This window comes from Salvelinus sp. IW2-2015, unplaced genomic scaffold (assembly GCF_002910315.2).
Source record: "Salvelinus sp. IW2-2015 unplaced genomic scaffold, ASM291031v2 Un_scaffold917, whole genome shotgun sequence".
Taxonomy (NCBI): domain Eukaryota; kingdom Metazoa; phylum Chordata; class Actinopteri; order Salmoniformes; family Salmonidae; genus Salvelinus; species Salvelinus sp. IW2-2015.
In genome coordinates this window covers 210,743-236,176 of record NW_019942646.1, presented here as the reverse complement: position 1 = coordinate 236,176, position 25,434 = coordinate 210,743, and the positions used below count along the sequence as shown (strand labels likewise).

Genomic DNA, 25,434 nt, shown 5'->3' with positions numbered 1-25,434 from the left:
ACTGGTCCTGGACTTCCTGACGGCCGCCCCCAGGTGGTGAGGGTAGGTAACAACATCTCCACCCCACTGATCCTCAACACTGGGCCCCACAAGGGTGCGTTCTGACCCTCTCCTGTACTCCCTGTTCACCCACGACTGCGTGGCCATGCACGCCTCCAACTCAATCATCAAGTTTGCGGATGACACTACAGTGGTAGGCTTGATTACCAACAACGACGAGACGGCCTACAGGGAGGAGGTGAGGGCCCTCGGAGTGTGGTGTCAGGAAAATAACCTCACACTCAACGTCAACAAAACAAAGGAGATGATTGTGGACTTCAGGAAACAGCGAGGGAGCACCCCCCTATCCACATCGACGGTCAGTAGTGGAGAAGGTGGAAAGTTTTAAGTTCCTCGGTGTACACATCACGGACAAACTGAATTGGTCCACCCACACAGACAGCGTTGTGAAGAAGGCGCAGCAGCGCCTCTTCAACCTCAGGAGGCTGAAGAAATTCGGCTTGTCACCAAAAGCACTCACAAACTTCTACAGATGCACAATCGAGAGCATCCTGTCGGGCTGTATCACCGCCTGGTACGGCAACTGCTCCGCCCACAACCGTAAGGCTCTCCAGAGGGTAGTGAGGTCTGCAGAACGCATCACCGGGGGCAAACTACCTGCCCTCCAGGACACCTACACCACCCGATGTCACAGGAAGGCCATAAAGATCATCAAGGACAACAACCACCAAGCCACTGCCTGTTCACCCCGCTATCATCCAGAAGGCGAGGTCAGTACAGGTGCATCAAAGCAGGGACCGAGAGACTGAAAAACAGCTTCTATCTCAAGGCCATCAGACTGTTAAACAGCCACCACTAACATTTAGCGGCGTGCCAACATACTGACTCAACTCCAGCCACTTTAAAAATGGGAATTGATGGAAATTATGTAAAAATGTACCACTAGCCACTTTAAACAATGCCACTTAATATAATGTTTACATACCCTACATTACCCATCTCATATGTATATACTGTACTCTATATCATCTACTGCATCTTGCCATCTTTATGTTATACATGTACCACTAGCCACTTTAAACTATGCCACTTTATGTTTACATACCCTACAGTACTCATCTCATATGTATATACCGTACTCTATACCATCTACTGCATCTTGCCATGCCGTTCTGTACCACCACTCATTCATTATCTTTATGTACATATTCTTTATCCCTTTACACTTGTGTGTGTAAGGTAGTAGTTGTGGAATTGTTAGGTTAGATTACTTGTTGGTTATTACTGCATTGTCGGAACTAGAAGCACAAGCATTGCTACACTCGCATTAACATCTGCTAACCATGTGTATGTGACTAATAAAATTAGATTTGATTTGATTTGATTTGATTTATTAAACTCTGTTTGTGGACCACCCTAATCTCAGTTATTTAACATTAAATTAACATACATTTTTTGAGAAGATAAATAACCTACTGATTTCAAAACAACGTTCTACATGAGGTGAGTTTTCAAAGATGCCATTGTCTGGCTTTACTAGCTATAGCCTGCAGTCAACTCAAAATATGGTGTAATGTTCTTTTGAAATTGCCAACATTTTCTGTATTATAATGAGACTAAATGATACGACAGGCCAAATTGATTATTTTTGTGACGTTGTCCTACATTAAATGTATTTATTAGACAGGGACAAGGTGGAGTGGCAATTCAACTGCTCAGACATGAGACGTATGTGGRAGGGACTCCAGACAATCACGGATTACAAAAACAGACACMGATGCCTCGCTCTGGACGATCTAAACACCTTCTTTGCCCGCTTCGAGGAAAACAACATTGAGCCACGGATGTTCATGAGGACTGTGTGCTCGCGACGTTAGAAAATTATTTTAAGCGTGTTAACACTCGCAAGGCTTCCGGCTCAGATTGCATCCTWAACTGTGACCTCAGAGCATGTGCAGACCAGCTGGCTGGAGAATTTACGGACAAATTCAATCTCTCCCTATCCCAGTCTGTTGCCCCACTTGCTTCAAGATGTCCACCATTGTTCCTGTACCTAAGAAAGCAAAGATAACTGAACTAAATGACTATCACCCACTTCTGTAGTAGCACTCACTTCTGCCATCATGAAGTGATTTGAGAGGCTAGTTAAAGAAAAGCTCCACCCAAATACTATATTTTCCCTTACAAAAAAGATTGCCGTTTTGAAAGTGTTTTTTGGATGCAGTAATAGCAGAAAAAACTGCAGTTTAAAAAAACGTATTTTGGACGCAGTGTTTACAGCATACTACAGTTATACTGCACTCTGACAGCAATATTTTTTTAAAGTGTTTGTATTTGTTTCATTAGTCCATTGTTGATATAGTCCAACAATGTTTTGCATGTCAGCAATCAAGTTATCAAGATATGTATCTTTCAAATAAAGAAATCTGTCCCGTATGATGCATTTAGCTTGCTAGTTAGCTAGCTAGAACACGGTGTCGCCCCTGCCTCCCGCCTGCTGTGTACTGGGAAGAATAGCTGGCTAAGCTAGCACAGAGTGTCCTTCGCTCCCGCCTGCCCTCGCCGTCAGAACTGTGGGAAAACAGTGCCAGATAAACGGGGACGAAGGACACTGTCTACCGTTGTATGGCTAGCTAGTCACCGTTGTCGCCCCCGCCCCGTCTTGTGGAGGGTTTATCGGCAGCTGGCATCCAACGTTATTGTGCATTAATGCCACGTACTGGAGCGCCCCCGTCTCCTGCCTGTCCTAGCTTAAACATTGACCAATATAAGTATAAAGAGSGGTTCCTGCAGATGCAGGAATGCCCATATGCAGGAATGCCCCGAATTGCTGGCTGRAATTGCACCCTTCTCTGTAAGAATGCTGTTCATCGACTACAGCTCAGCCTTCAACACCACAGCGCCCTCCAAGCTCATCACTAAGCTCAGGGCCCTGGATCTTAACCCCTCCTTGTGCAACTGGGTCATGGACTTCCTGACGGGTCGACCCCAAGTGGTGAAGGCACTAGGCAACAACACCTCCGCCACGCTTATCCCCAACACAGGGATACATTCTCAGCCCCCTCCTGTACTCCCTGTTCACCCATGACTGCTGTCCATGCACGTATCCAACTCAATCAGCAAGTTTGCTGATGACAACAGTGGTAAGCCTGATTACCAACAACAATGAGACAGCCTACAGGGGGGAGGTGAGAGCACTTGCAGGGAGAGGTACCAGGAAAATAATCTGTACCTCAACGTCAACAAAAAGAAGGAACTGATTGCAGATGATGGACTAAAGGAGAAACTAGAGAGAACATGCCCCCATCCACATCGACAGGGCTGCAGTGCAGAGGTTCACAAGATTAAAGTCCCTCGCCGTGCACATCACTGACAGCCTGAAATGGTCCCTTCACACAGACAGCATGGTGAAGAAGGTGCAATGGTGCCTCTTCAACCTCAGCAGGCTGAAGAAATTAGGCTTTGCCCCTAAGACCTGTATGAACTTCGACAGATGAAATGTTGAGAGCATCGTGTCGGGCTGTATCACCGCCTGGTATGGCAATTGCACCGTTTGCAACCGCAGGGCTCTCCAGAGGGTGGTGAAATCAGCCGAAAACATCACCAGGGACACACTGCCTGCTCTCCATGACATCTGTAGCACCCGGTGTCACAAAGGCCAAGAGAAGATCATCAAGGACCTCAGCCACCGAGCAACAGCCTGTGAACCCCGTTACCATCTAGAAGGCGAAGACAGTACAGGTGTATCAAAGCTGGGACCGAGAGACTGAGAAACAGCTTCTATCTCCAGGCCATCAGACTGTTAAACCATCAGACTGTCACCACTAGCCGGCCTCCGCCCAGTACCCTGCCCTGAACCCTAGTCACTGTCCTAGCTGGCTACCACCCGATACTCTACCCTGAACCTTAGTCACTGTCATAGCCGGCTACCACCCGTCTCTACCCTGAACCTTAGTCACTTTACCTAGCGCTACCACCCGGATACTTACCCTGAACCTTAGTCACTTTCTAGCGGCTACCACCCGCTATCTACCCTGAACCTTAGTCACTTCAGCCGGCTACCACCCGATACTCTACCCTGAACCTTAGTCACTGTTCTAGCGGCTACACCCGTACTCTACCTGAACTTAGTCACTGTTCTAGCTGGCTACCACCCGATACTCTAACCCTGAAACTTAGGCACTTTACTAGCCGGCTTACCACCCGATACTCTGCCGTGAACCTTAGTCACTGTCCTAGCTGGCTACCACCCGATACTCTACCCTGAACCTTAGTCACTGTCCTAGCTGGCTACCACCCGATACTCTACCCTGAACCTTAGTCACTGTTCTAGCTGGCTATCACCCGATACTCTGCCGTGAACCTTAGTCACTGTTCTAGCTGGCTACCACCCGATACTCTGCCGTGAACCTTAGTCACTGTTCTAGCTGGCTACCACCCGATACTCTACCCTGCACAGTAGAGATTGCTGCCCTATGTACATAGAGTCATTGAACAATGGTCACTTAAATAATGTTTACATACTGTTTTACCCACTTTATATGTATATACTGTATTATGTTTCCTCCTATATACAAACTACTGCTGTACAGTACAAATAAAATGTATGTCATTAGTCACATGCACCGAATACAACAGGTACAACCTTACACTGAAATGCTTACTTACAAGTCCTTAACCAACAATGCAGTAAAAAAAAATACAGATAAGAATAAGAAATAAAAGTAACAAGTAATTAAAGAGCAGCAGTAAAATAACAATAGCGAGACGATATACAGGGGGGTAACGGTACAGAGTCATTGTGCGGGTTAGTTGAGGTAATATGTACATCTAGGTAGAGTTATTAAAGTGACTATGCATAGATGATAACAGAGTAGCAGCGGTGTATTTGTATTTATTATGGATGCTGCCAAGGCAGCAGCTACTCTTCCTGGGGTCCAGCAAAATTAAGGCACTTTATACAATTTTAGAACATCTCAATACATTCACAGATTCCACAACAGACTGTGTGCCCTCAGGCCCCTACTCCACCACTACCACATATCTACAGTACTAAATCCATGTGTATGTATAGTGTGTATGTTATCGTGTGCGTGCGTGTGTGTGTGTGTGTGTGTGTGTGCATGTGTCTGTGCCAATGTTTGTGTTGCTTCACAGTCCCCGCTGTTCCATAAGGTGTTTTTCAATCTAATTTTACTGCTTGCGTCAGTTACTTGATATGGAATAGAGTTCCATGTAGTCATGGCTCTATGTAGTACTGTGTGCCTCCCATAGTCTGTTCTGGACTTGGTGACTGCCCCTTTAAGTCTATCAAAAGTGTACGAGTTTGAGCATGTGTACATTAAGCCTATGTACGTAAGCGGTACCGGAGCGCCAAGTCTAGGTCCAAAAGGCTTCTGAACAGCTTCCACCCCAAGCCATGACACTGCTGAACAGCTAATCAAATGGCTACCTGGACTATTTGCGTTGACCCCCCCCCCCCCCTTTTTTTTACTGCTGCGGCAGCTACTCGCTGTTTATTATATAGTATCTATGCATGGTCCCTTTACCCCTACCTACATGTACATATTACCTCAATTACCTCGACTAACCTGTACCCCCGCACATTGACTCGGTACAGGTACCCAGCAAGTGTTGAATTTGTTGGTTGTGTGTGCTTGAAGTGTGTAACCTGTGTTTGATTAATCCATTATAGGAACCATTCAACTCTCATATATTTTCACATTTCCTTACCAATAAAGTCATTAGAAGTTAACATTTCATGACCGCCACAGCCCTAATTAGAAAATCTTAATTTTGTGTTTGGAAAGCGGATCATTACATTGGTAGGCTACATATAACTCCACCAGGTAATGTCTTACATATAGTATTGGCTGGAGAAAATATATACAATAAACAGCACCTTGCTCACCGTCTAGTGTAACACTTGTGAATCTGTTATGTGACAAATTGAATGAGGATATCTTCAATATCATATGCTACTGTAGCTATCACAGGAATATTTACCAATCCCAATATGGTGTGACACCATTATAAACTCAGGCGGATGGTTCTCTCATTGTCACATTATGAGCAGGTCCCTTGTGTCTAATCATGTACCAGATGATATTACTTAGTCTGTTTATGACCTTTATCTAAATACTCTTTAGTCAAAGTCCCAATAAAGCCCTGTAGGTCAACTGTTTTCTACGTGCTGACATGCCTGACACTTCCAGTTCAGGAAACTCGGGTCCATTTTGTCTGCTTGCTATTGAAGTGGTACAGTGAGGAATAAACAAAGGAGAGTTTGATCATGCCTATAAACCCCTTACACCTATTATGGCTGGGGGGCAGTATTGAGTAGTTTGGATGAGTAAGGTGCCCAGAGTAAACTGCCTGCTACTCAGTCCCAGTTGCTAATTATTAGTATATTTGGATAGAAAACACTCTGAAGTTTCTAAAAATGTTTGAATGATGTCTGTGAGTATAACAGAACTCATATGGCAGGCATAAACCTGAGAAAAAATCCAACTAGGAAGTGGGAAATCTGAGGTTGGTCGTTTTTCAACTGATTCCCTATTGAAGATACCGTGAGATATTTGTCATGTTGCACTTCCTAAGGCTTCACTAGATGTCAACAGTCTTTAGAACCTTGTTTGATGCTTCTACTGTAAAGTGGGGGCGAATGAGATGGGAATGAGTCAGAGGTCTGCCAGAATGCCTTGAGCTCGTGGCGCTCGTTCATGTGAGAGCGAGCTCTGTTCCATCGCAATTCTACAGACAAAGGATTTCTCCGGTTGGAACATCATTGAAGATTTATGTTAAACACATCCTAAAGATTGATTCTATACTTCGTTTGACATGTTTCTACGAACTGTAACGGAACTTTTGGACTTTTCGTCTGCTCGTGCTTCATGAAGTTGGATTACTGGGCTGAACGCGCTAGGAATTTGGACATAAATGATGGACATTTTTGAACAAAACAAACATTTATTGTGGAACTGGGATTCCTGGGAGTGCATTCTGATGAAGATCATCAAAGGTAAGTGAATATTTATAATGTTATTTCTGACTTCTTTTGACTGCACAATATGGCGGATATCTTTTTGGTTTGTTTGGGCTCTGAGCGCCGTACTCAGATTATTGCATGGTTTGCTTTTTCCGTAAAGCTTTTTTGAAATCTGACACAGCGGTTGCATTAAGGAGAAGTGTATCTAAAGTTCCATGTATAACACTTGTATTTTCATCAACATTTATAATGAGTATTTCTGTAAATTGATGTGGCTCTCTGCAAAATCACCGGATGTTTTTGGAACTACTGAACATAACGCGCCAATGTATACTGAGATTTTTTTAAATAAATATGAACTTCTGCGTAACATGAGTCCTTATGAGTGTCCATCTGATGAAGATCATCAATAGTGATTAATTCTCTCTATTTCTGATTTTTGTGACTCCTCTCTTTGGCTGGAAAAATGGCTGTGTTTTTAATAATCGTTTGTGGTGCTTTCGCCGTGAAGCCTATTTGAAATTGGACACTGTGGTGGGATTAACAAGAAGTGTATCTTTAAAATGGTGTGAAATACTTGTATGTCTGAGGAATTTTAATTATGAGATTTCTGTTGTTTTGAATTTGGCGCCCTGCACTTTCACTGGCTGTTGTCATATCGATCCCGTTAGCGGGATCTCAGCCTTAAGAAGTTTTAAGTAAGTTTTTGAGAAGTTCAATCTTGTGTCTCCTAATGGTTTCGTATTTCTAAAACTTGAAATATTGTTCATCATCAGTTATACTAGAGACATGAGGGGTGCCATAGTCTAGGGTCTACACCAGATGTTAATGGTTATCATGAGTTCCAGGAAGTATATAAGTACTTGAAGAACAGAGTGGTCTACAGTATATCAGGGAGCAGGAAAGTACACCTCTCCCTCCCCGTCGCTCTGCCTGGGGACTCCATGGACAAGTACATGCTGGCTAAGCTATAAACAGACACCTCAGTTCAGTACACATTGTCTAAGCTATAGACAGATACCTCAGTTCAGTCAAATCTGGGCATCTACTCAATGAAAAATATCCAAGTAAGAAGACATGGTCATAAAACATGTCTTATCTACAAGAGGGCATGTTGGCACAACCAATGAATTAGAGCCATTATAAAGGAATCAGACGCATCTAGGCTACAGCTGCCATCTAGGGTCATGTTGGATCAGATATGGACGTCACATAGCTGACGACAACCTATCCTTGGATGCCCTCATCACGATGGCCATCCGTCTGGATAACCTGCTTCGGGAGTGTCAGTACCCCCATCGCCTCTCTCCCTCCTCCGTTGATCATTCTGAGTCTGAACCCATGGAGATGGGGGCTACACGCCTCTCCGCGGCTCAACGATGCCGTTATAGACAGCTGGGGTTCTGTCTTTGCAGACAGAAGGGGCACCAGCTTCAACGGCGTCCAGTACATTCTAACTTGGGGTCCACGTGAGCAGAGGGACAGCCACGTGATTATCCGTCCCCTGGGTTAGGTGTGAGTATTCTATCATCATCACTTTCCGACGAACATTTCCCAGTAACGATTTCACTGGCTGGCTGTCCTTCATGTTTTGTTTCTACAGCTCTAGTGGACTCCGATGCCACGGTTGAATCTTATTGACCAGGCCCTCACCTCCTCCCTTAAAAACTCCCTTAACATCACCTCATACCCACTCTCTTCTCCTTGTCCTGTTCAAGCTCTGGATAGTCAAGCACTAGGATCCAGAACAATAACACACATCACAGCACCACTCACCCTCACCTTGGAATTCATACATAAAGAAAGCCTTCCCTTCCTCATCATCAGTGCACCCGTACACAAGATCATCCTCGGCCTCCCATGGCTTCAACGTCATAACCCCACCCATAACCCAGAAGAGGTATGGAGCGATGCCCACGTGAGACTAGCGCACAGTCCACCGTCAGAAAGAGCAGGCGGATCGCCCCCGCCGTGAGGCTCCCGTGTTCAATCCTGGTAATCGCGTCTGGCTTTCCACCAGGAACATTTAATTTTGCATGCCCTGTAAGAAGCTGAGTCCCCGTTCGAGATCCTCCACAGGGTCAACGAGGTAACTTACAGATTACAACTCTCCACTAACTACAGGATCTCCCCATCATTTCATGTTTCCCTCCTCAGGCCATTGGTTCCTGGTCCCCTGACTGATGCTGTCCCCCACGACACCACTCCCCCTCCCTTGGACATCGAGGGGAGCCCCGCCTATGCTGTCAGATCACTCCTGGACTCCCGACGTCGTGGGGGTTGGCTAAAGTACCTGGTGGACTGGGAGGGGTACGGTCCAGAGGAGCACCACACAGTCAGGTCTCTGACCTCCTCCCTATAGGCTGTCTCGTCGTTGTCGGTGATCAGGCCTACCACTGTTGTGTCATCGGCAAACTTAATGATGGTGTTGGTGTCGTGCCTGGCCGTGAAGTCATGAGTGAACAGGGAGTACAGGAGGGGACTGAGCACGCACCCTTGAGGGGCCCCCATGTTGAGGATCAGCTTGGTGGATGTGTTGTTTCCTACCCTTACCACTGGGGGTGGCCCATTAGGAAGTCCAGGATCCAGGTGCAGAGGGAGGTGTTTAGTCCCAGGGTCCTTAGCTTAGTAATGAGCTTTGTGGTCACTATGGTGTTGAACACTGAGCTGTAGTCAATGAACAGCATTCTCAGATAGGTTTTCCTTTTGTCCAGTTGGGAAAGGGCAGTGTGGAGTGCGATTGAGATTGCTTCATCTGTGGATCTGTTGGAGCAGTATGCAAATTGGATTTGGTCTAGGGTTTCTGGGATAATGGTGTTGAGGTGAGCCATGACCAAACTTTCAAAGCACTTCATGGCTACCAACGTTAGTGCCATGGTGCAGTAATCATTTAGGCAGGTTACCTTTGCTTCATTGGGCACAAGGCTATGGTGGTCTGCTTGAAACATGTAGGTATTACAGACTCGGTCAGAGCGAGGTTGAAAATGTCAGTAAAGACACTTGCCAGTTGGTTAGCGCATGCTCGCAGTACAAGTCCTGGTAATCCGTCTGGCCCCACAGGCTTTGTCAACGTCTTGCTCACATCGGCTACCGAGAGCGTTATCACACAGTCGTCCAGAACGGCTGGTGCTCTCGTGCATGCTTCAGTGTTGCTTGCCTCGAAGTGAGGATAAAAGGCCTTTCGCTCGTCTGGTAGGCTCGCAGCACTGTGCAGCAACACTCCCCATCCAACCTGACATAACTTGAGAGGATCTGCAGAGAAGAATGGGGGGATACTCCCAAAATACAGGTTTGCCAAGCTTGTAGCGTCATACCCAAGAAGACTCAAGGCTGTAATAACTGCCAAAGGTGCTTCAACAAAGTACTGAGTAAAGGGTCTAAATTGTAATGTAAAAGGGATATTTCTATTTTTAATAGATTTGCAAAAATTCAAAAAACCTGCATTTGCTTTGTCATTATGGGGTATTGTGTGTAGATTGATGAGGAGAAAAAAAAAATACATTTTAGAATAAGGCTTTAATGTGTCAAAATGTGGAAAAAGTCAAGGTTTCTGAATACTTTCCGAATGAACTGTATAACTCTACCAGTGAATGTATTGCATATACAGTAGTATTGGCTAGAGCACATAATAATAAACACTGTCTACTGTAACACTTGTCTTTCTGTCTTCTAACAAATTGATTGATCAATGGTTACCAATCCCAATATTGTGTTACACCATTACAAAATGTTGTGAACTTAACTTTATTATCAAATGAGGCAGACGGTGCTCTTATTTTCACATTAAGGACAGGTTTTCATCGTGTCTAATCAGTCTGTCTGTGACTAAGATCTCCTAACCCCTTTTCCACAACCTTACTGAACAAGTTAAACAGGCATGTTGCCTGTAAAGGTAGACCACTCCCTGCCTGTCAATAATTGACTTGCGTCCAAAACACTACATTCATAAAGATCAGAAAACTACATTTTCACACCGCATCTTCAACTTTGTTTATGAGGGGTGAGTACCCTACTTAAAATGTACATGTTTAAAAATGTGTTGGATGTAAAATAATTAATCACTAACACATTTTATTGTTATGTATTTGAATTCTAATCAAATTGTAACATGTTAAAATGCATCCCACTCCAGCTTTCATAAACACACAAAAAAGCTAGCTTGGAGTAGCTTGGAGTACATTTTAGAGCATGTTTAGTTTTTAGTATATATATATTTTTTAATTACAACAGTTAAAATGTATTGGAAACAGGTTAGGACATGATAGAATTGCAAACGGAATGTGTAATTTTTCAGGTAGTGTAAAGTCAAATAAGCCCAACCCTTAAGGTGAGCCTCCTGTAGAAAACTGGGACAAAAGAAACTGGACTGACATTGAGCATTTGTGGGCCACAAAGAGACACAGAAAACCAGACATTTCAACCTGAAGGAAGTGAACTAGTTTTAATATCTTGTTGACAAGAAGAAGGTAAGGAAGTGCTGCTATAATACAGTAGACATTTGTAAATAGAAGGTGATCTTTGGTTCATTGGTCGTCTAAAAAAACATACTTCATATAATTAAAATGCTTTTGTTGTTACAGCATGTTAAATGGAACAAACATTTAAAAACTGCTTGCATGGATTTTTTTCTCCGTTGAACATTCCATACCAATGAAGGCATTTTAATTTTATTAAAAGTACCTTGMTCCTTTTGTYTTTCTTAATTCTTAACTGTCAAATACTCCTATWCTCCAAATATACCTGTTATCTAATATACSAGGTATCGTCGGACGGGGCCACAGTGRCTCCCGACCCCTCCTGTCTCAGCCTCCAGTATTTATGCTGCAATAGTTTATGTTGGGGGTCTAGGGTCAGTCTGTTATATCTGGAGTATTTCTCCTGTCTTATCCGGTGTCCTGTGTGAATTTAAGTATGCTCTCTCTAATTCTCTCTCTTTCTCTCTCCCGGATGACCATGCCTCAGGGCTACCTGGCCTGATGACTCCTTGCTGTCCCCAATCCACCTGGTCGTGCTGCTACTCCAGTTTCAACTGTTCTGCTTGTGGCTATGGAACCCTGACCTGTCCACCGGACGTGCTACCTGTCCCAGACCTGCTGTTTTCAACTGTCCAGAGACAGCAGGAACGGTAGAGGTACTCTGAATGATCGGCTATGAAAAGTCGACTGACATTTACTCCTGAGGTGCTGACCTGTTGCACCCTCGACAACCACTGTGATTATTATTATTTGACACTGTTGGTCATCTATGAACATTTGAACATCTTGGCCATGTTCTGTTATAATCTCCACTCGGCACAGCCAGAAGAGGACTGGCCACCCCTCATAGCCTGGTTCCTCTCTAGGTTTCTTCTTAGGTTCTGGCCTTTCTAGGGAGTTTTTCCTAGCCACAATGCTTCTACACCTGCATTGCTTGCTGTTTGGGGTTTTAGGCTGGGTTTCTGTACAGCACTTTGAGATATCAGCCGATGTAAGGAGGGCTTTATAAATACATTTGATTTGATATATTGCATGGACATATAATTGCAGTACCTTACTGATTGTTTCCCTAGTAGACAACCAGTGAAGAGACAGATGACTTCGTGCTGAGGTGTGACCTTTCCTGAGAGCAAAATGGAGTCGTCTGAACACAGTAAGTTAGACTTGGATATGGTGAGACTATACAGAACTATACTAATACACTACTATAGCTCCAGTCAATCCTGAGGTTATWTGTTTATAACAGWGTTTCGGGAGGAGAGCTTTAWGCTTCCCTGCAAACAACAACGAGTCGTTAGGACGTCCCCGGGACATCACAAAARGGTCTCCTAAAGTCGTCAGGACGTTGTGTCATGGTCTCCTAGAAGATTTGTCTAGTTCCCGGTTYGTCCCGGGGACGTRCTCTGGGAAGWTTTTAGGACATTCTTGGGACGTTGTGTCATGGTTGGGACATTGTGTCATGGTCACCTGGACCCAAGAAGGTCCTGAAACCAGGAATTACACAAAGGTCCCAGAGAGAATGTTCRCTTGGGACAATCACGTGACGACTTAAGGACTAGCAAAATGAAAGTCCTGAGAACGTCGTAAATAGGTCCTGACATAGTCCTCAGTGARGTCCTGGGTCCATCTAAACCTTGGTTCACTACCAGAAGCTGCCCCCACCAGCAGGATGACCAGCACAACCTTGGGGGGTTGGCCCTGCCAGGCTAAGTCCAACCCCGATCCACAACTACCACCCACGCCAAAACCCTCAAATACCAAACTCTACCAACTACCAGCAGCAAAACTCGTGTAGTGTGTGTAGTCTGCTGTTTATTATACCGTACCACTTGATTGTGTTTATTGTGTCTCCTAACTGTGACATGTCAAAGTAGTAGCCTACAGTACCGTCTTGTGGTCAGCTATTGAACTGAGCAGAATTTTGATGCTGCAGAGTCTGCCCTAATAATTGTTTTGCAATTCACAGGACATGTATGTAACCTACACCTGTAACCAAGATGATAATCAACCAAGATGACGTGCCATTTCTAACCTTTTTTAACAGGCAGTTCGATCCGGCGGTTATTTTAAACCAATTTCAAATTAAATTAAACATATATTTTATTTGGCATATTTTATCGTCTCAACCAATGCCATTTAGTGAAATGGTCATATTGTTTTCATCTTCAGACTCCAATATTTTTAGAAACACACATTCAAAGATGGTTCAAATCGAGGAAGTGAGCAAACCCGAACCTCATTTACCCCCACAAAATGAAAATAATTGTGTATAAAATGGGAAATTGCAAGTTTGTAAAATGTTGTTGACCTCTAAAACATAATTTAAGAATGATTAAATTAATAATAAGTTATATATATTTTTTAAAGTACTCTTGAAAAATATGCTCTACCAGGCAGTTGAGCTGCCCATTAAAGGAATGCTTTTCAGTCAAAGCTAGTGATAATGGACTATGGAGAAATATTGTTATGGGATTTTTTTGTCTGTGCAAATACAAAAATCCTTTCAAATCCATTTAATTAGTTACTGTCTGTCTGTTATCTTCAATGTGTTTCACAAAATCATTCAGTACATGTAATTGTACTCGTATTCTAAGCATATAAAAATGCATTAATTTACAAGCATTTGAATATTCATATTTTGACACACAAATGTATCACATTTCATATCCATCCTCATGTATCCTGTCTTCCATTAAAGGTACAGTAAATGAAGAAGAAAAAGTAATTTTTTAGATTTAAAAACTCCACGCTAATTCCAATCCAAAATGTGTATACTCTAATTGGTCAACTCAACCYRCTGGTTSAGATYCATCGTGGTTGAGTTGCTTGCAATGCATTATCTATCAAAGTTMAAGTAATGCTAACAAAAATMAATTTACTGAGYCTAAATACACATATTTTGCAGAAAGAAAAAAAATCCAGATGATTTTCTTCTTGCTGTGCCAGTTAAAGGCTAAATAATCTGTATATTCTTGATAATAATGAAGTTTAACCTGTGCCCTCTACAGGTGCTCAGTTCGTGGACAAGTACATGTCCCAGCTCATTCAGAGGGTCACCATGGTGATGCCTATAGCTGAAGACCTACTCTCTCAGAACATGATCCATAAAGAGGTGTACTCCAACATCAGTGCTGCCAAGACTAATCAGGACAAAATGAGGGAGCTCTTTAAAGCCCTCCACTCTGGAGGAAACAAAGTGAAATCTACCTTTCTCTCCATGCTGAAGGAGCATGAACCTAATCTGTTCCAGGACTTGGGTGAGTGAAGATGTACACAGACATGTAATCTTGAGAGCCAAGTTGAACAGGAAGGTGAAACAGTGCCCTGCCCAAACTGACTGTTGCGTTTTTGAAAATTGAGTCTGCCATAACATCTTGTACTGTAATAAGAATTTAATGTGAAGTATTTATTCATCATTTGTATCATGTATATAGAATTCCACATCAAACAAGGAGATCAACYAGGTAAGCCATGTCTTTTCCACATTTTTAAATGTTAAAATTAATATGATTCAAATAATATGATTTAAACATTGTTTTCAACAGAAAAAGTTTTGTAAAAATATTAATTGCCTTTCTGTTATTGTATCAATGTGTAGAGAACAATAGCACAATAAGCCTAGAGTACAAGGAATTCATCAGAGGTGAATATGCCACAGTGCAGGAGTACAACTCTCTCCCTGGAGAACATGTGAAGCTAGATGACCGCTACACTGAGCCCCTGATCATCCAGAAACACCGTCAGCAGAGAGAGAGAGAGGAGGAGATCCGCTCCAGAGGACAGAACTTTCATCAAGTCATGGACCAGAGGGACAGCGAGACCTACAAGAGTACCAAAGTGGAGAAGCTGTTTGATCCAGACGAGCATGGAGACATTCAGAGAACGGTGATACTGCAGGGCCACTCTGGAACTGGCAAGTCATTTACCACTCAGAAGATCATGTCTGACTGGGCGTTTGGAAGACTTTACGAAGACCGATTTGACTTTGTTTTTCACCTGAGGTGCAGAGAACTGAACCAGGCCACTGGAAATAAAAGTGTGATGGATCTGCTGAACTACAATCAAAGTTCATCATCAATGATCAAGCACGTCCTTCGCCAGTCTCCTGAGAGGGTTCTCTTCCTGGTAGACGGCTTTGATGAGCTGGAATTATCACTTGATGTACCTAAAGACTCCCTTCCCAGGGACCCGTGGACACAATACTCCCCCGAAGTGACACTGAGTGGCCTGATACGGAAACAGATATTGCACGAGTCCTTCCTGCTTGTCACCACCAGGTCCACAGCGTTGGAAAAACTAAAAGTGGTCAAACATCCAGTGAGATACGCTGAGATATTGGGCTTTTCTGAGGAAGGCGTGAAGGTCTACTTTGAGAAGTTCTTCAAACGGAAGCAACACTCACATCAAGCCTATGACTCTGTGAGGAAAAATGAAACCCTTTTCACAACATGTTTCATTCCAGTCATCTGCTGGATCATTTGCACAGTTTATAGGGAGCAGTTTGATGAAGGCACAGAGATGATACAATCGCTGGAGACCACCACCTCCATCTTTGTTGAATTTGTTGACACTCTGTTGAAGCATCACTGTCAGGATTTGGGTCAGTCAGCTCTTACCATCCTCCAAGGACTAGGCAAGCTGGCAGAAAAGGGAATGGAAGAGCAGCAAGTGTTATTTGACCATGATAGTGTCTCACAGACCGTGTCAGATCCTTCCAAAGTCCCCTTCTTGTGAAGTTTATCCAAAAGAAGAGAGTAAGTCAGACCACTATGTACACGCTTCATGCACCTCAGCTTCAGAGTTTTCACAGCCCTCTTGTACGTGTTACTGGGTGATGAGGAAGCTCAGGGGAAAGTTAGAGACTACTTTCTAAGGTTCGACGTGGAAAGAAAACAGTCACCCTGCTACCCATAGTTCAATTTCTCTTTGGCATCTTAAACAAGGACGTTGTAAAACGACTGGAGGAAAAACACATCTCTTGTTCTCAAGGTCTGGACCCAGCTCAAACATTTTATTCTGGAAGTCATTGAACAAGGAAGGAGGATCAAATCGTTAGACGTACAATGCAGCTTTTCACATTTCATTGTCTATATGAGCTCCATGCATATGGTTTTGTTAAGAAGCCATGGACACATACACAGACATTGATATGTCAGGAAGTCCCCTGAAGAAAACAGACTGTTTGGGTGTTGATGTATTGTCTTCAGCATTGCAAGTCCATCAAATGTCTTGAACTGAGTGGGTGCAATTTAACTGCAGAGAACATGAAAATCCTTCTGCCAGCGTTGCAGAAATGTAAACTCTTGTGTGAGTATTGTTGCTTGTCCCTTTAATGTAGATAGCCTATTATTACCAATGTTTTTGATTTTGAATAATAATGTAAACTGAATTATGCTCAGTTTCTCCTGCAACCTTATCAATGGAGCCAAGGGAGATGCATTTCCATATATGGATATTTAAGTAATAAGCCATGAGAACCGGGGATTATCATGTGTAACTCCCGCCTAAGGGATGTTCTTCGCCGAGGGTGAAGCCAAAATCAATGCATCTAGCTAGCTACCATAGATTCATGATGATGAACAAGAACTTCAATAAATCATTATTTAATAAATCATTTATAAATAGGCAAAAACCAGCTGATTGCCAAGTTATATATAGTCATGGAAGATTGCTAGCACAAACGTTACTTTCTCCTCAGCTTAGTTAGCGATCTAGCTAGCATACACACGATCACATCAAGCAGCTGAAATGACAACAAACTATGTGCATTTTCATTTGTTTTACTTCGTTTCATGTGTTGCCATTTATTTGGATTTATCCGTTAATGATTCAGATAAATGAATTCACCTGGCTCCGAGAAGCTGTCAGTCTCGTTACCTCATGTGTATTGCACAGGGGAGGTAAAAATAAATACATTCATGTTGGTTAGGCAGACAGCGAGGCTTATGTTCAAAACAACCTGTTTAATATATATATGTATATCTTTTTTTTTACAATGTTAATCTTGAATTCAATTTTCTGTAAATTTTGTCACATTGTTTTTTGGTATTTGTTTTTGTAGGTTGCAGGTGGACGACTATGCCGATGATGATTTAGATGATCTGTTGACAGCGCTGGAGAAGGAAAGATTTGGAGCTGGAGTGAATCACATGATCTTTACTGTAACATCATACCTTATTCACCATAAACAGTTTTCAGTTAATTTACTGGCATCTCTACATCAACAACCTCAGCTCAATTCATACAAATTATATGAATAATAATTTCTCAATAACTTTTCTACCATCAGTCCTACTACTTTGAAACAACATTATTCAAACCAACATAGTCTGCTATTAGTGATGGTTCACACAAACTTCAACAAACATCCTTCATTAGTTTGATAACCAGATTAATTTATTTATTTGATAAGAAAATTTGCATTTAGATGGATGTTTGTTACTCTCTGGATGTTTTGAGAGAAACGTTTCTGTTACTCTGAATGTTTTTGAGAAGAAACGTTTCTGTTACTCTGAATGTTTTACATTTACATTACATTTAAGCCATTTAGCAGACGCTCTTATCCAGAGCGACTTAACAAATTGGAAAGTTCATACATATTCCTCCTGGTCCCCCTGGGAATTGAACCCTGGTCCCCCGTGGGAAATGAACCCACAACCCTGGCGTTGCAAGCGCCATGCTCTACCAAACTGAGCCCACACGGGACCACTCTGAATGTTTGAGAAGAAACGTTTTCTGTACTCTGAATGTTTTGAGAAGGATTGTTTATGTTTGCTCTCTGTGCCTAACTCCAGTTTGTCTGTATTTTTCAGTCTGCGTAAGAACAACTTGTCTGATGAGAAAGTAACAGGACTTGCTTGTTTGTCCTCGCCAAACATAAAACCAGAAAGTTCAAATTGGAGTGAAGTCATCACCAGCAAATACAGCTGACAAATTCATGTTCCTCATCAGTAAGGCACATGGAGTCTTGGATCTGATAAAGTAAGTCTGAACTTTTATTTTAGCTCCCAATCAACTGATTATAGTTGAGTATCTGAGCATCAGCATTTGTGGGTTCGATTACAGGCTCAAAATGGCAGAAACAAAGAACTTTCTTTGAAACTCTCAGTCTATTCTTGTTCTGAGAAATGAAGGCTATTCCATGCAAAGAAATTGCCCAGAAACTTAAGATCTGTTGACAATATAGCCGCCCCCTGAATGAGCATGTACTGTATAATGCAATATTTCCTTTCCTGTTGAGCTTTTCCTATAGGCATTATAACACTTTGATTCATAAGACATTATACAGCCTTGATCATAATGCTATATGAACGTGGTCATTCTTATGAAAGCATTTGTAACCTATGGAAATCTTGCACTTGAATGCAAGTTTTACCTACTTGAATGTGATATGTGGTGTGAAGCATGAATCTATTAGCTGTAAATCGCTCTGACAGAGTTCTGCTAAATGCTAACATGTCATTGAAATGTAGTCCTATGTAGATGTTTGTAAGCAGTTGTTAGCAACTACTGTATGTCATGCATCACAATGCTTTATGCATTTATCATAAGGCATTATAAATGTGCTTAATGCATTATGAGGATATTATGGAGATTATTGTGGGAAGTGTTACCAAAATTGAACATACATAATTTCACAATAATACTGTCATTAAATTCACAAGAATATGACGTATCACTGTTTCCTCAGGTTTCATAGTTGTGGAATGTTTTTTTGAGTGGCCAGCTACAGAAAGATGGAGATTGAGGCCAGTACTTTGAGTGGCCAGCTACAGAACGATGGAGTACGGTGAGTATCTTTTAATATTAATTGTATTTTGGTTTTCAGTTAAATGAATGTAGAAATGTGTATTTGATTGAATTTGACTAACAGTGTAAAGATGATCTGAAAAGTTGATTGAATATGCCTCGAGTGGATGAAAGAGATTTTGTTTGTGAAAATAATTTTCTGTGTTTGTATCTGGTGTTTACAGTACGCATCTTGTTAATTCAATTATTCATGCAATCATTTAAAAAATTCTTGTTTGTGAAGAGCCCCCAAATTGTTCTTTGGTAAAAGTGCCAGAGATGAAAATGATCTGTGACTCCATCAGAACATCTGGCTACCGTTTGACTGGATGGTGTAAGTATAATTTCACATCTCTAATACCGCAAATCACACATTTCACACAGATATCTGAATTTATTGTACGTGTTATGAAGATGATTCGTTAAGCACACTCAAGTGATGAGTAACTCTTTCTGAACCTGAAGACTTCCGTGCTAATCCTAGTTAAAACTCAGTGAGCTGACACATTTTGATCCTATAGCTTTAGTTAAGAAATATTATTGTACTTGTTGCACTCTAGTTTATCTATGACATCACTTAAGTAGGTCATATTATATCACAAATACTACAGTTTATCTTCCTCATATAAAGGTTGGAGTAGAAGTGAAAAATGTTTTTTTTGCTCCTGATGACAGTTGAGTGAGTCGTTGGCTGACGAGCGCGCATTTCTCTACCCTACAGAAATAAGGAATGTAGGGAGACTATAAATATTAACTTCCTAAATATTCCTTATTTTTGAAAATCTCAAATTGAACCTTAACTCTCACTGGTGAATTTTTTTATTTTAATTGCATTTCATAATTGATGTGACTTGCTGCCATAATAGTGATCACTTTGCTCAACATACTGTAGCCAGACAGTGAATAAACCTCATTGGTATACATTCATGTGTACAGTTACATAGGCAGGCCTCTCAGATGCGGCTAGGCCTGAAGTCTACAGCAGCACTTGTCGCGTTGAATTGTCCCTATCCGATGAGTATTTGACTGGAACGCATCATCAGCTACGTCAAACTTGAAGCATAGGTAAAGACTACTGTCTTCCATTTAAATTCTAACACTACATGCACATGCGCAGCACACACACACACACACACACACACACAACACGGTTATAGAGAAGCCCACTGGACAGCTGACAATGAGCCTTTTAAAGGTCATTTATACTTGAGCCAACATCTGCAGTGTTTATTATGAATGCGGTCTCTGCCAATGGTAGCGAAATTGCTTTGAAAACGATGCTGTCTAGTGCTCTGCTCTATAACACGCCTCGGATTAAATCCCGGCCATACTATTACATATCTGCACACAAACAAAAATATGTCAAAGATTTTAATGGTGTCTGTGTCTATGTTTGTGTCACATGAATGACCTCTACCAGGCCAGAGTGGGATGAGCATGCTGACGAACTGATCTCGCTGCTACACTCTCAAACCTCTCTGGAGGGAATAGATCTGTTGGTGAGCAGCTTGACAGAGAGGTGTGCTGCCAGTGTAGTCAGTCTGAGCCAGGCCTGTTTCAACCTGAAGGACATAATGTGAGTCCAACCTACAATACTATCATTGTCTGTGTTGTTATATTTGTTTCAGTGTTACTGTTCCACTCATGAKTCCTCTATTCTCTTTCTCTCTTAGCCTTCAAGTAAACGGTTTCTTATTGGAGGAAGGAATACAATGCTTACGTGAATCGAAGAGGCGCCCAGATTGCCAGTTACTTCTCTTGGGGTATGCATGTACTTAATGTATATTATATTTTATACCATGGCATTGATGAATACTTGTTTCTGATTGGCTTGAAGAGCATTCTAAGGCGGCATTATTTAAGTGATATGGCCCAAGAAGCCGGTGTTTGGAGGATATATTGGCATGGGTGTTTTTTGTTGAGGCCCGCAAACTGCAATTATATATCCTACAAAACCATATTCCAAACAAACACACGGGTTACCAAATAATAATTGACATATTTTCATTAAAAACATTATTTTGATACATTTATTCATACTATTTCATAATTCCACAAGATTTAGTCCCGAGTCAAATCTAGGGTTGCTATCCAAGCCACCTGGTCGTTCGTTCGGTTGCCAGGGGCATGCCCAGTCGTTAAGCTTTTTGTTCTGTATCTATGGACGCAACCTAGTCGTTCTCTAAATTTTCCAATTCCATACTGGCTGAAATATATTGCTTGCAATTAGCTAGCCAACTACGCTTACTTAGTCACGTCGAACAGTGACAGAATAACAGCAAATTAGCGGAATTTGCGTTGTTTGAGTTGTTTTCTAGTGACATTTATTTGTATACACCCTAAGAATGAGCTAATGATATGTGATTTCGCCTGGCATAGAACATATGCTTTCTTGCAGACACAGTTGTTCAGAGGAGCTAGCCAACAACACAGCTAACACAATCACTTCAAACTGAAGCTGGAAGACGCAAACTAGCTGCATATAATTTTTATGTGAGATCAAGTTTATAATTTGCCTGGCTGGGCTGATGAGACAGTGGATTGCGAGTCAGTGGAACAGAGTAAATAGACATTTAAAGTAATAGATTTAGCCGGTGGTAATTTGTGGAATAGACACCGCTGGAATGCGGATTTGACCAATCAGCATTCAGTTTTAGACCCACCCATTGGATAATTCCCTATAATGCACGGTATAATTCAATGGCTATAGTTCATTCTTACATGTTCTATTTTGAGCTGCTTTTGAAAGCAAAAGTCGAATTGGAAAACATTATTGGCATTGTTGAATTTGATTTTCATAATGGCAAGCTAGGACTGATGGTTTGGTTAGCTAAACTAGCAAGCCTGTTTGGTTACCACGGCAACTACCTTAGCCATCTAGTAAACTTGCAAGCTACTGCACTTCAGTGGATGATGAACACATTTTTACCAGCAAATGAACAAATGTCTAGCGGCAAATGTGTTAAATTATAGCCATGGTATWAAAGGGATAATCAAATCGGGGCTCTAGAAAGTAATGCAACTCTGTGGAAGCAGTGTTGCCAACTTAGCGACTTTGTCGCTATATTTAGCGAGTTTTCAGACCCCTCTAGCGACACATTTTCAAAAAAGGGTCTTGCGACAAATTTAGTGACTTTTTCTGGTGTTATTGGAGACTTTTGGAGACTCTGACGTGAAAGCACGTATCGTTCTTACTCTTCTCAACGAGCAGCGGGTGCTGCCGTGGGCCCCACCCCTGTCCCAAAGCACTCACAGGCAGCCCAGTCCTCTCGCAGCAGTCCCTCCCAGCTGCAGTGAGAGCAGGAGATGTTCACCCCTCCGCGTCCAGCCCTGGCTTACATTTAAAAAAACTATTAACCTGAATTAGGGCCAGACTAGTTACCATAATTTTCTCACATTGCCATTGACAGTTTTTTCTATTGTCTCTTTTTGGTACATTTAGATTGTTAATGTAGATTGTATACAAAAAAAATGTTATGGTTAAAAATGTTCATGTTTTACTGTGACTTTTTGTAGGCTACTAAGTGTACCATAAGGTTAAAAACCAAACCAAATTAAGAAAACGATAATAAATAAATAACTCTCTTTTGGGTCACTTTTGCCGGTCCCAAGCCCGGATAAAGGAGGAGGATTGGAATTGTGACATTAAAAAAACAAACAAAAAAACAAGTTCATTTGTAGTTCTAAACATATTTAAGGTGTTTTTTACTCACTTTTTGTCCTTCCCACAATGTTATTCCTCTCTCCTACAGCGTCCATCACAATTACATGCACATGGCCAATTATGCAAATTAGGTGATGACGTCATTTAGCAACTTCTAGCAACTTTTAGGACAGCCAATAGCTACTTTCCTTACTGAGAAGTTGGCAACACGGCGTGGAAGGTCAGTCCACTTCGCTAGCGCGTCGTGTAACACACCTTCCACGTCGTTCCTTATTTCCCATAGAACGCATAGCCCCTCGTTGATTATCTCTTACGTATCAGTTATCTGAGGCTTAAATAAACCAATGAATCAACTCAAGTTAATAATACGGTGTGCCACTAGATCTCTTCAGGTGTTAATCATCCCTTACCTCTGCAGGAGGAGATGCACGAAGCCAGAGAGAGATAATGACCTCTACCAGGCCAGAGTGGGATGAGCATGCTGACGAACTGATCTCGCTGCTACACTCTCAAACCTCTCTGGAGGGAATAGATCTGTTGGTGAGCAGCTTGACAGAGAGGTGTGCTGCCAGTGTAGTCAGTCTGAGCCAGGCCTGTTTCAACCTGAAGGACATAATGTGAGTCCAACCTACAATACTATCATTGTCTGTGTTGTTATATTTGTTTCAGTGTTACTGTTCCACTCATGAATCCTCTATTCTCTTTCTCTCTTAGCCTTCAAGTAAACGGTTTTTATTGGAGGAAGGAATACAATGCTTACGTGAATCGAAGAGGCGCCCAGATTGCCAGTTACTTCTCTTGGGGTATGCATGTACTTAATGTATATTATATTATCCATGGCATTGATGAATACTTGTTTCTGATTGGCTTGAAGAGCATTCTAAGGCGGGCATTATATGGTTTTGTTGCATGGCCGCAACTGTGCAATTATATATCCTTCAAACACCATATATTCGGGCATTATCACTTTTTTACAACAGGTTACCAAATAATAATTTACATATTTTCATTAAAAACATTATTTTGATAAATTTTATCATACTATTTCATAATTCCACAAGATTTAGTCCCGAGTCAAATCTAGGGTTGCTATCCAAGCCACCTGGTCGTTCGTTTTGCCAGGGGCATGACCCAGTCGTTAAGTCTTTTTGTTCTGTATCTATGGACGCAACCTAGTCGTTCGTTCTAAATTTTCCAATTCCATACTGACTGGAAATTTAGCTAGCCAAATTAGCTAGCCAGCTACAGCTTACTTAGTCACGTCGAAGCAGCCAGAATAACAGCAAATTAGCGGAATTTGCGTTTGTTTGAGTTGTTTTCTAGTGACATTTATTTTGTATACATCCCTAATATGAGTAATGATATGTGATTTCGCCTGGCATAGAACATATGCTTTCTTGTCAGGACACTGTTGTTCAGAGGAGCTAGCCAACAGCACAGCTAACACAATCACTTCAAACTGAAGCTGGAAAGCCAGCAAACTAGCTGCATATAATTTTTATAGTGGAGATCAAGTTTATAATTTGCCTGGCTGGGCTGATGAGACAGTGGATTGCGCAGTCAGGTGGAACGAGTAAATAGACATTTTAAGTAATAGATTTAGCCGGTGGTAATTTGTGGAATAGACACCAGCTGGAATGCGGATTTGACAATCAGCATTCAGTTTTAGACCCACCCATTGGATAATTCCCTATAATGCACGGTAAATTCAATGGCTATAGTTCATTCTTACATGTTCTATTTTGAGCTGCTTTTGAAAGCAAAAGTCGAATTGGAAACATTATTGGCATTGTTGAATTTGATTTTCATAATGGCAAGCTAGGACTGATGGTTTGGTTAGCTAAACTAGCAAGTCTGTTTGGTACCACGGCAACTACTTTAGCTATCTTGTAAACGTGCAAGCTACTGTACTTCAGTGGATGATGAACACATTTTTACCAGCAAATGAACAAATGTCTAGCGGCAAATGTGTTAATTATAGCCATGGTATAAAAGGGATAATCAAATCGGGGCTCTAGAAAGTAATGCAACTCTGTGGAAGCAGTGTTGCCAACTTAGCGACTTTGTCGCTATATTTAGCGAGTTTTCAGACCCCTCTAGCGATACATTTTCAAAAAAGGGCTTGCGACAAATTTAGCGACTTTTTCTGGTGTTATTGGAGACTTTTGGAGACTCTGACGTGAAAGCACGTATCGTTCTTACTCTTCTCAACGAGCAGCGGGTGCTGCCGTGGGCCCCCCCTGTCCCAAATTTAATAAAAACTAAGTAACTCTGCCAGAGTATCTCTTTTGGGTCACTTTTGCCGGTCCCAAGCCCGGATAAAGGAGGAGGGTTGGAATTGTGACAGAAAAAAAACAAGAATCGACAGAAAAAAGTTCATTTGTAGTTCTAAACATATAAGGTGTTTTTTACTCACTTTTTGTCTCTCCCACGACGTTATTCCTCTCTACAGCGTCAATCACAATTACATACACATGACCAATTATGCAAATTAGGTGATGGCGTCATTTAGCAACTTC

At 41.9% G+C, this 25,434-nt stretch overlaps 1 protein-coding gene and 1 long non-coding RNA gene across 7 annotated transcripts in view; both read left to right on the top strand.

Moving 5' to 3' along the window:
• The window catches only part of LOC112069145 (NACHT, LRR and PYD domains-containing protein 3-like), a 35,128-nt gene extending 18,246 nt beyond the window's left edge, over positions 1-16,882 (top strand). Inside the window, exons 1-6 of one of the 6 annotated variants that reach the window (XM_070438430.1) lie at positions 11,214-11,454; positions 11,951-12,168; positions 12,537-12,616; positions 14,472-14,720; positions 14,898-14,927; positions 15,062-16,882. In XM_070438430.1, coding sequence (XP_070294531.1) covers positions 12,598-12,616; positions 14,472-14,720; positions 14,898-14,927; positions 15,062-16,197 — 1,434 coding nt within the window. In that variant the 5' untranslated portion in view covers positions 11,214-11,454; positions 11,951-12,168; positions 12,537-12,597 and the 3' untranslated portion in view covers positions 16,198-16,882. Of the gene's footprint in view, positions 1-11,213; positions 11,455-11,925; positions 12,169-12,536; positions 12,617-14,471; positions 14,721-14,897; positions 14,928-15,061 lie in introns of those variants that run through there. The other 5 variants (XM_070438432.1, XM_070438431.1, XM_070438433.1 and 2 more) reach the window with 5 other exon arrangements.
• Positions 1-25,434, top strand: part of LOC112069149 (uncharacterized) — a 35,696-nt gene that overhangs the window by 7,803 nt on the left and 2,459 nt on the right. The gene's annotated exons all lie outside the window — the stretch shown is intronic.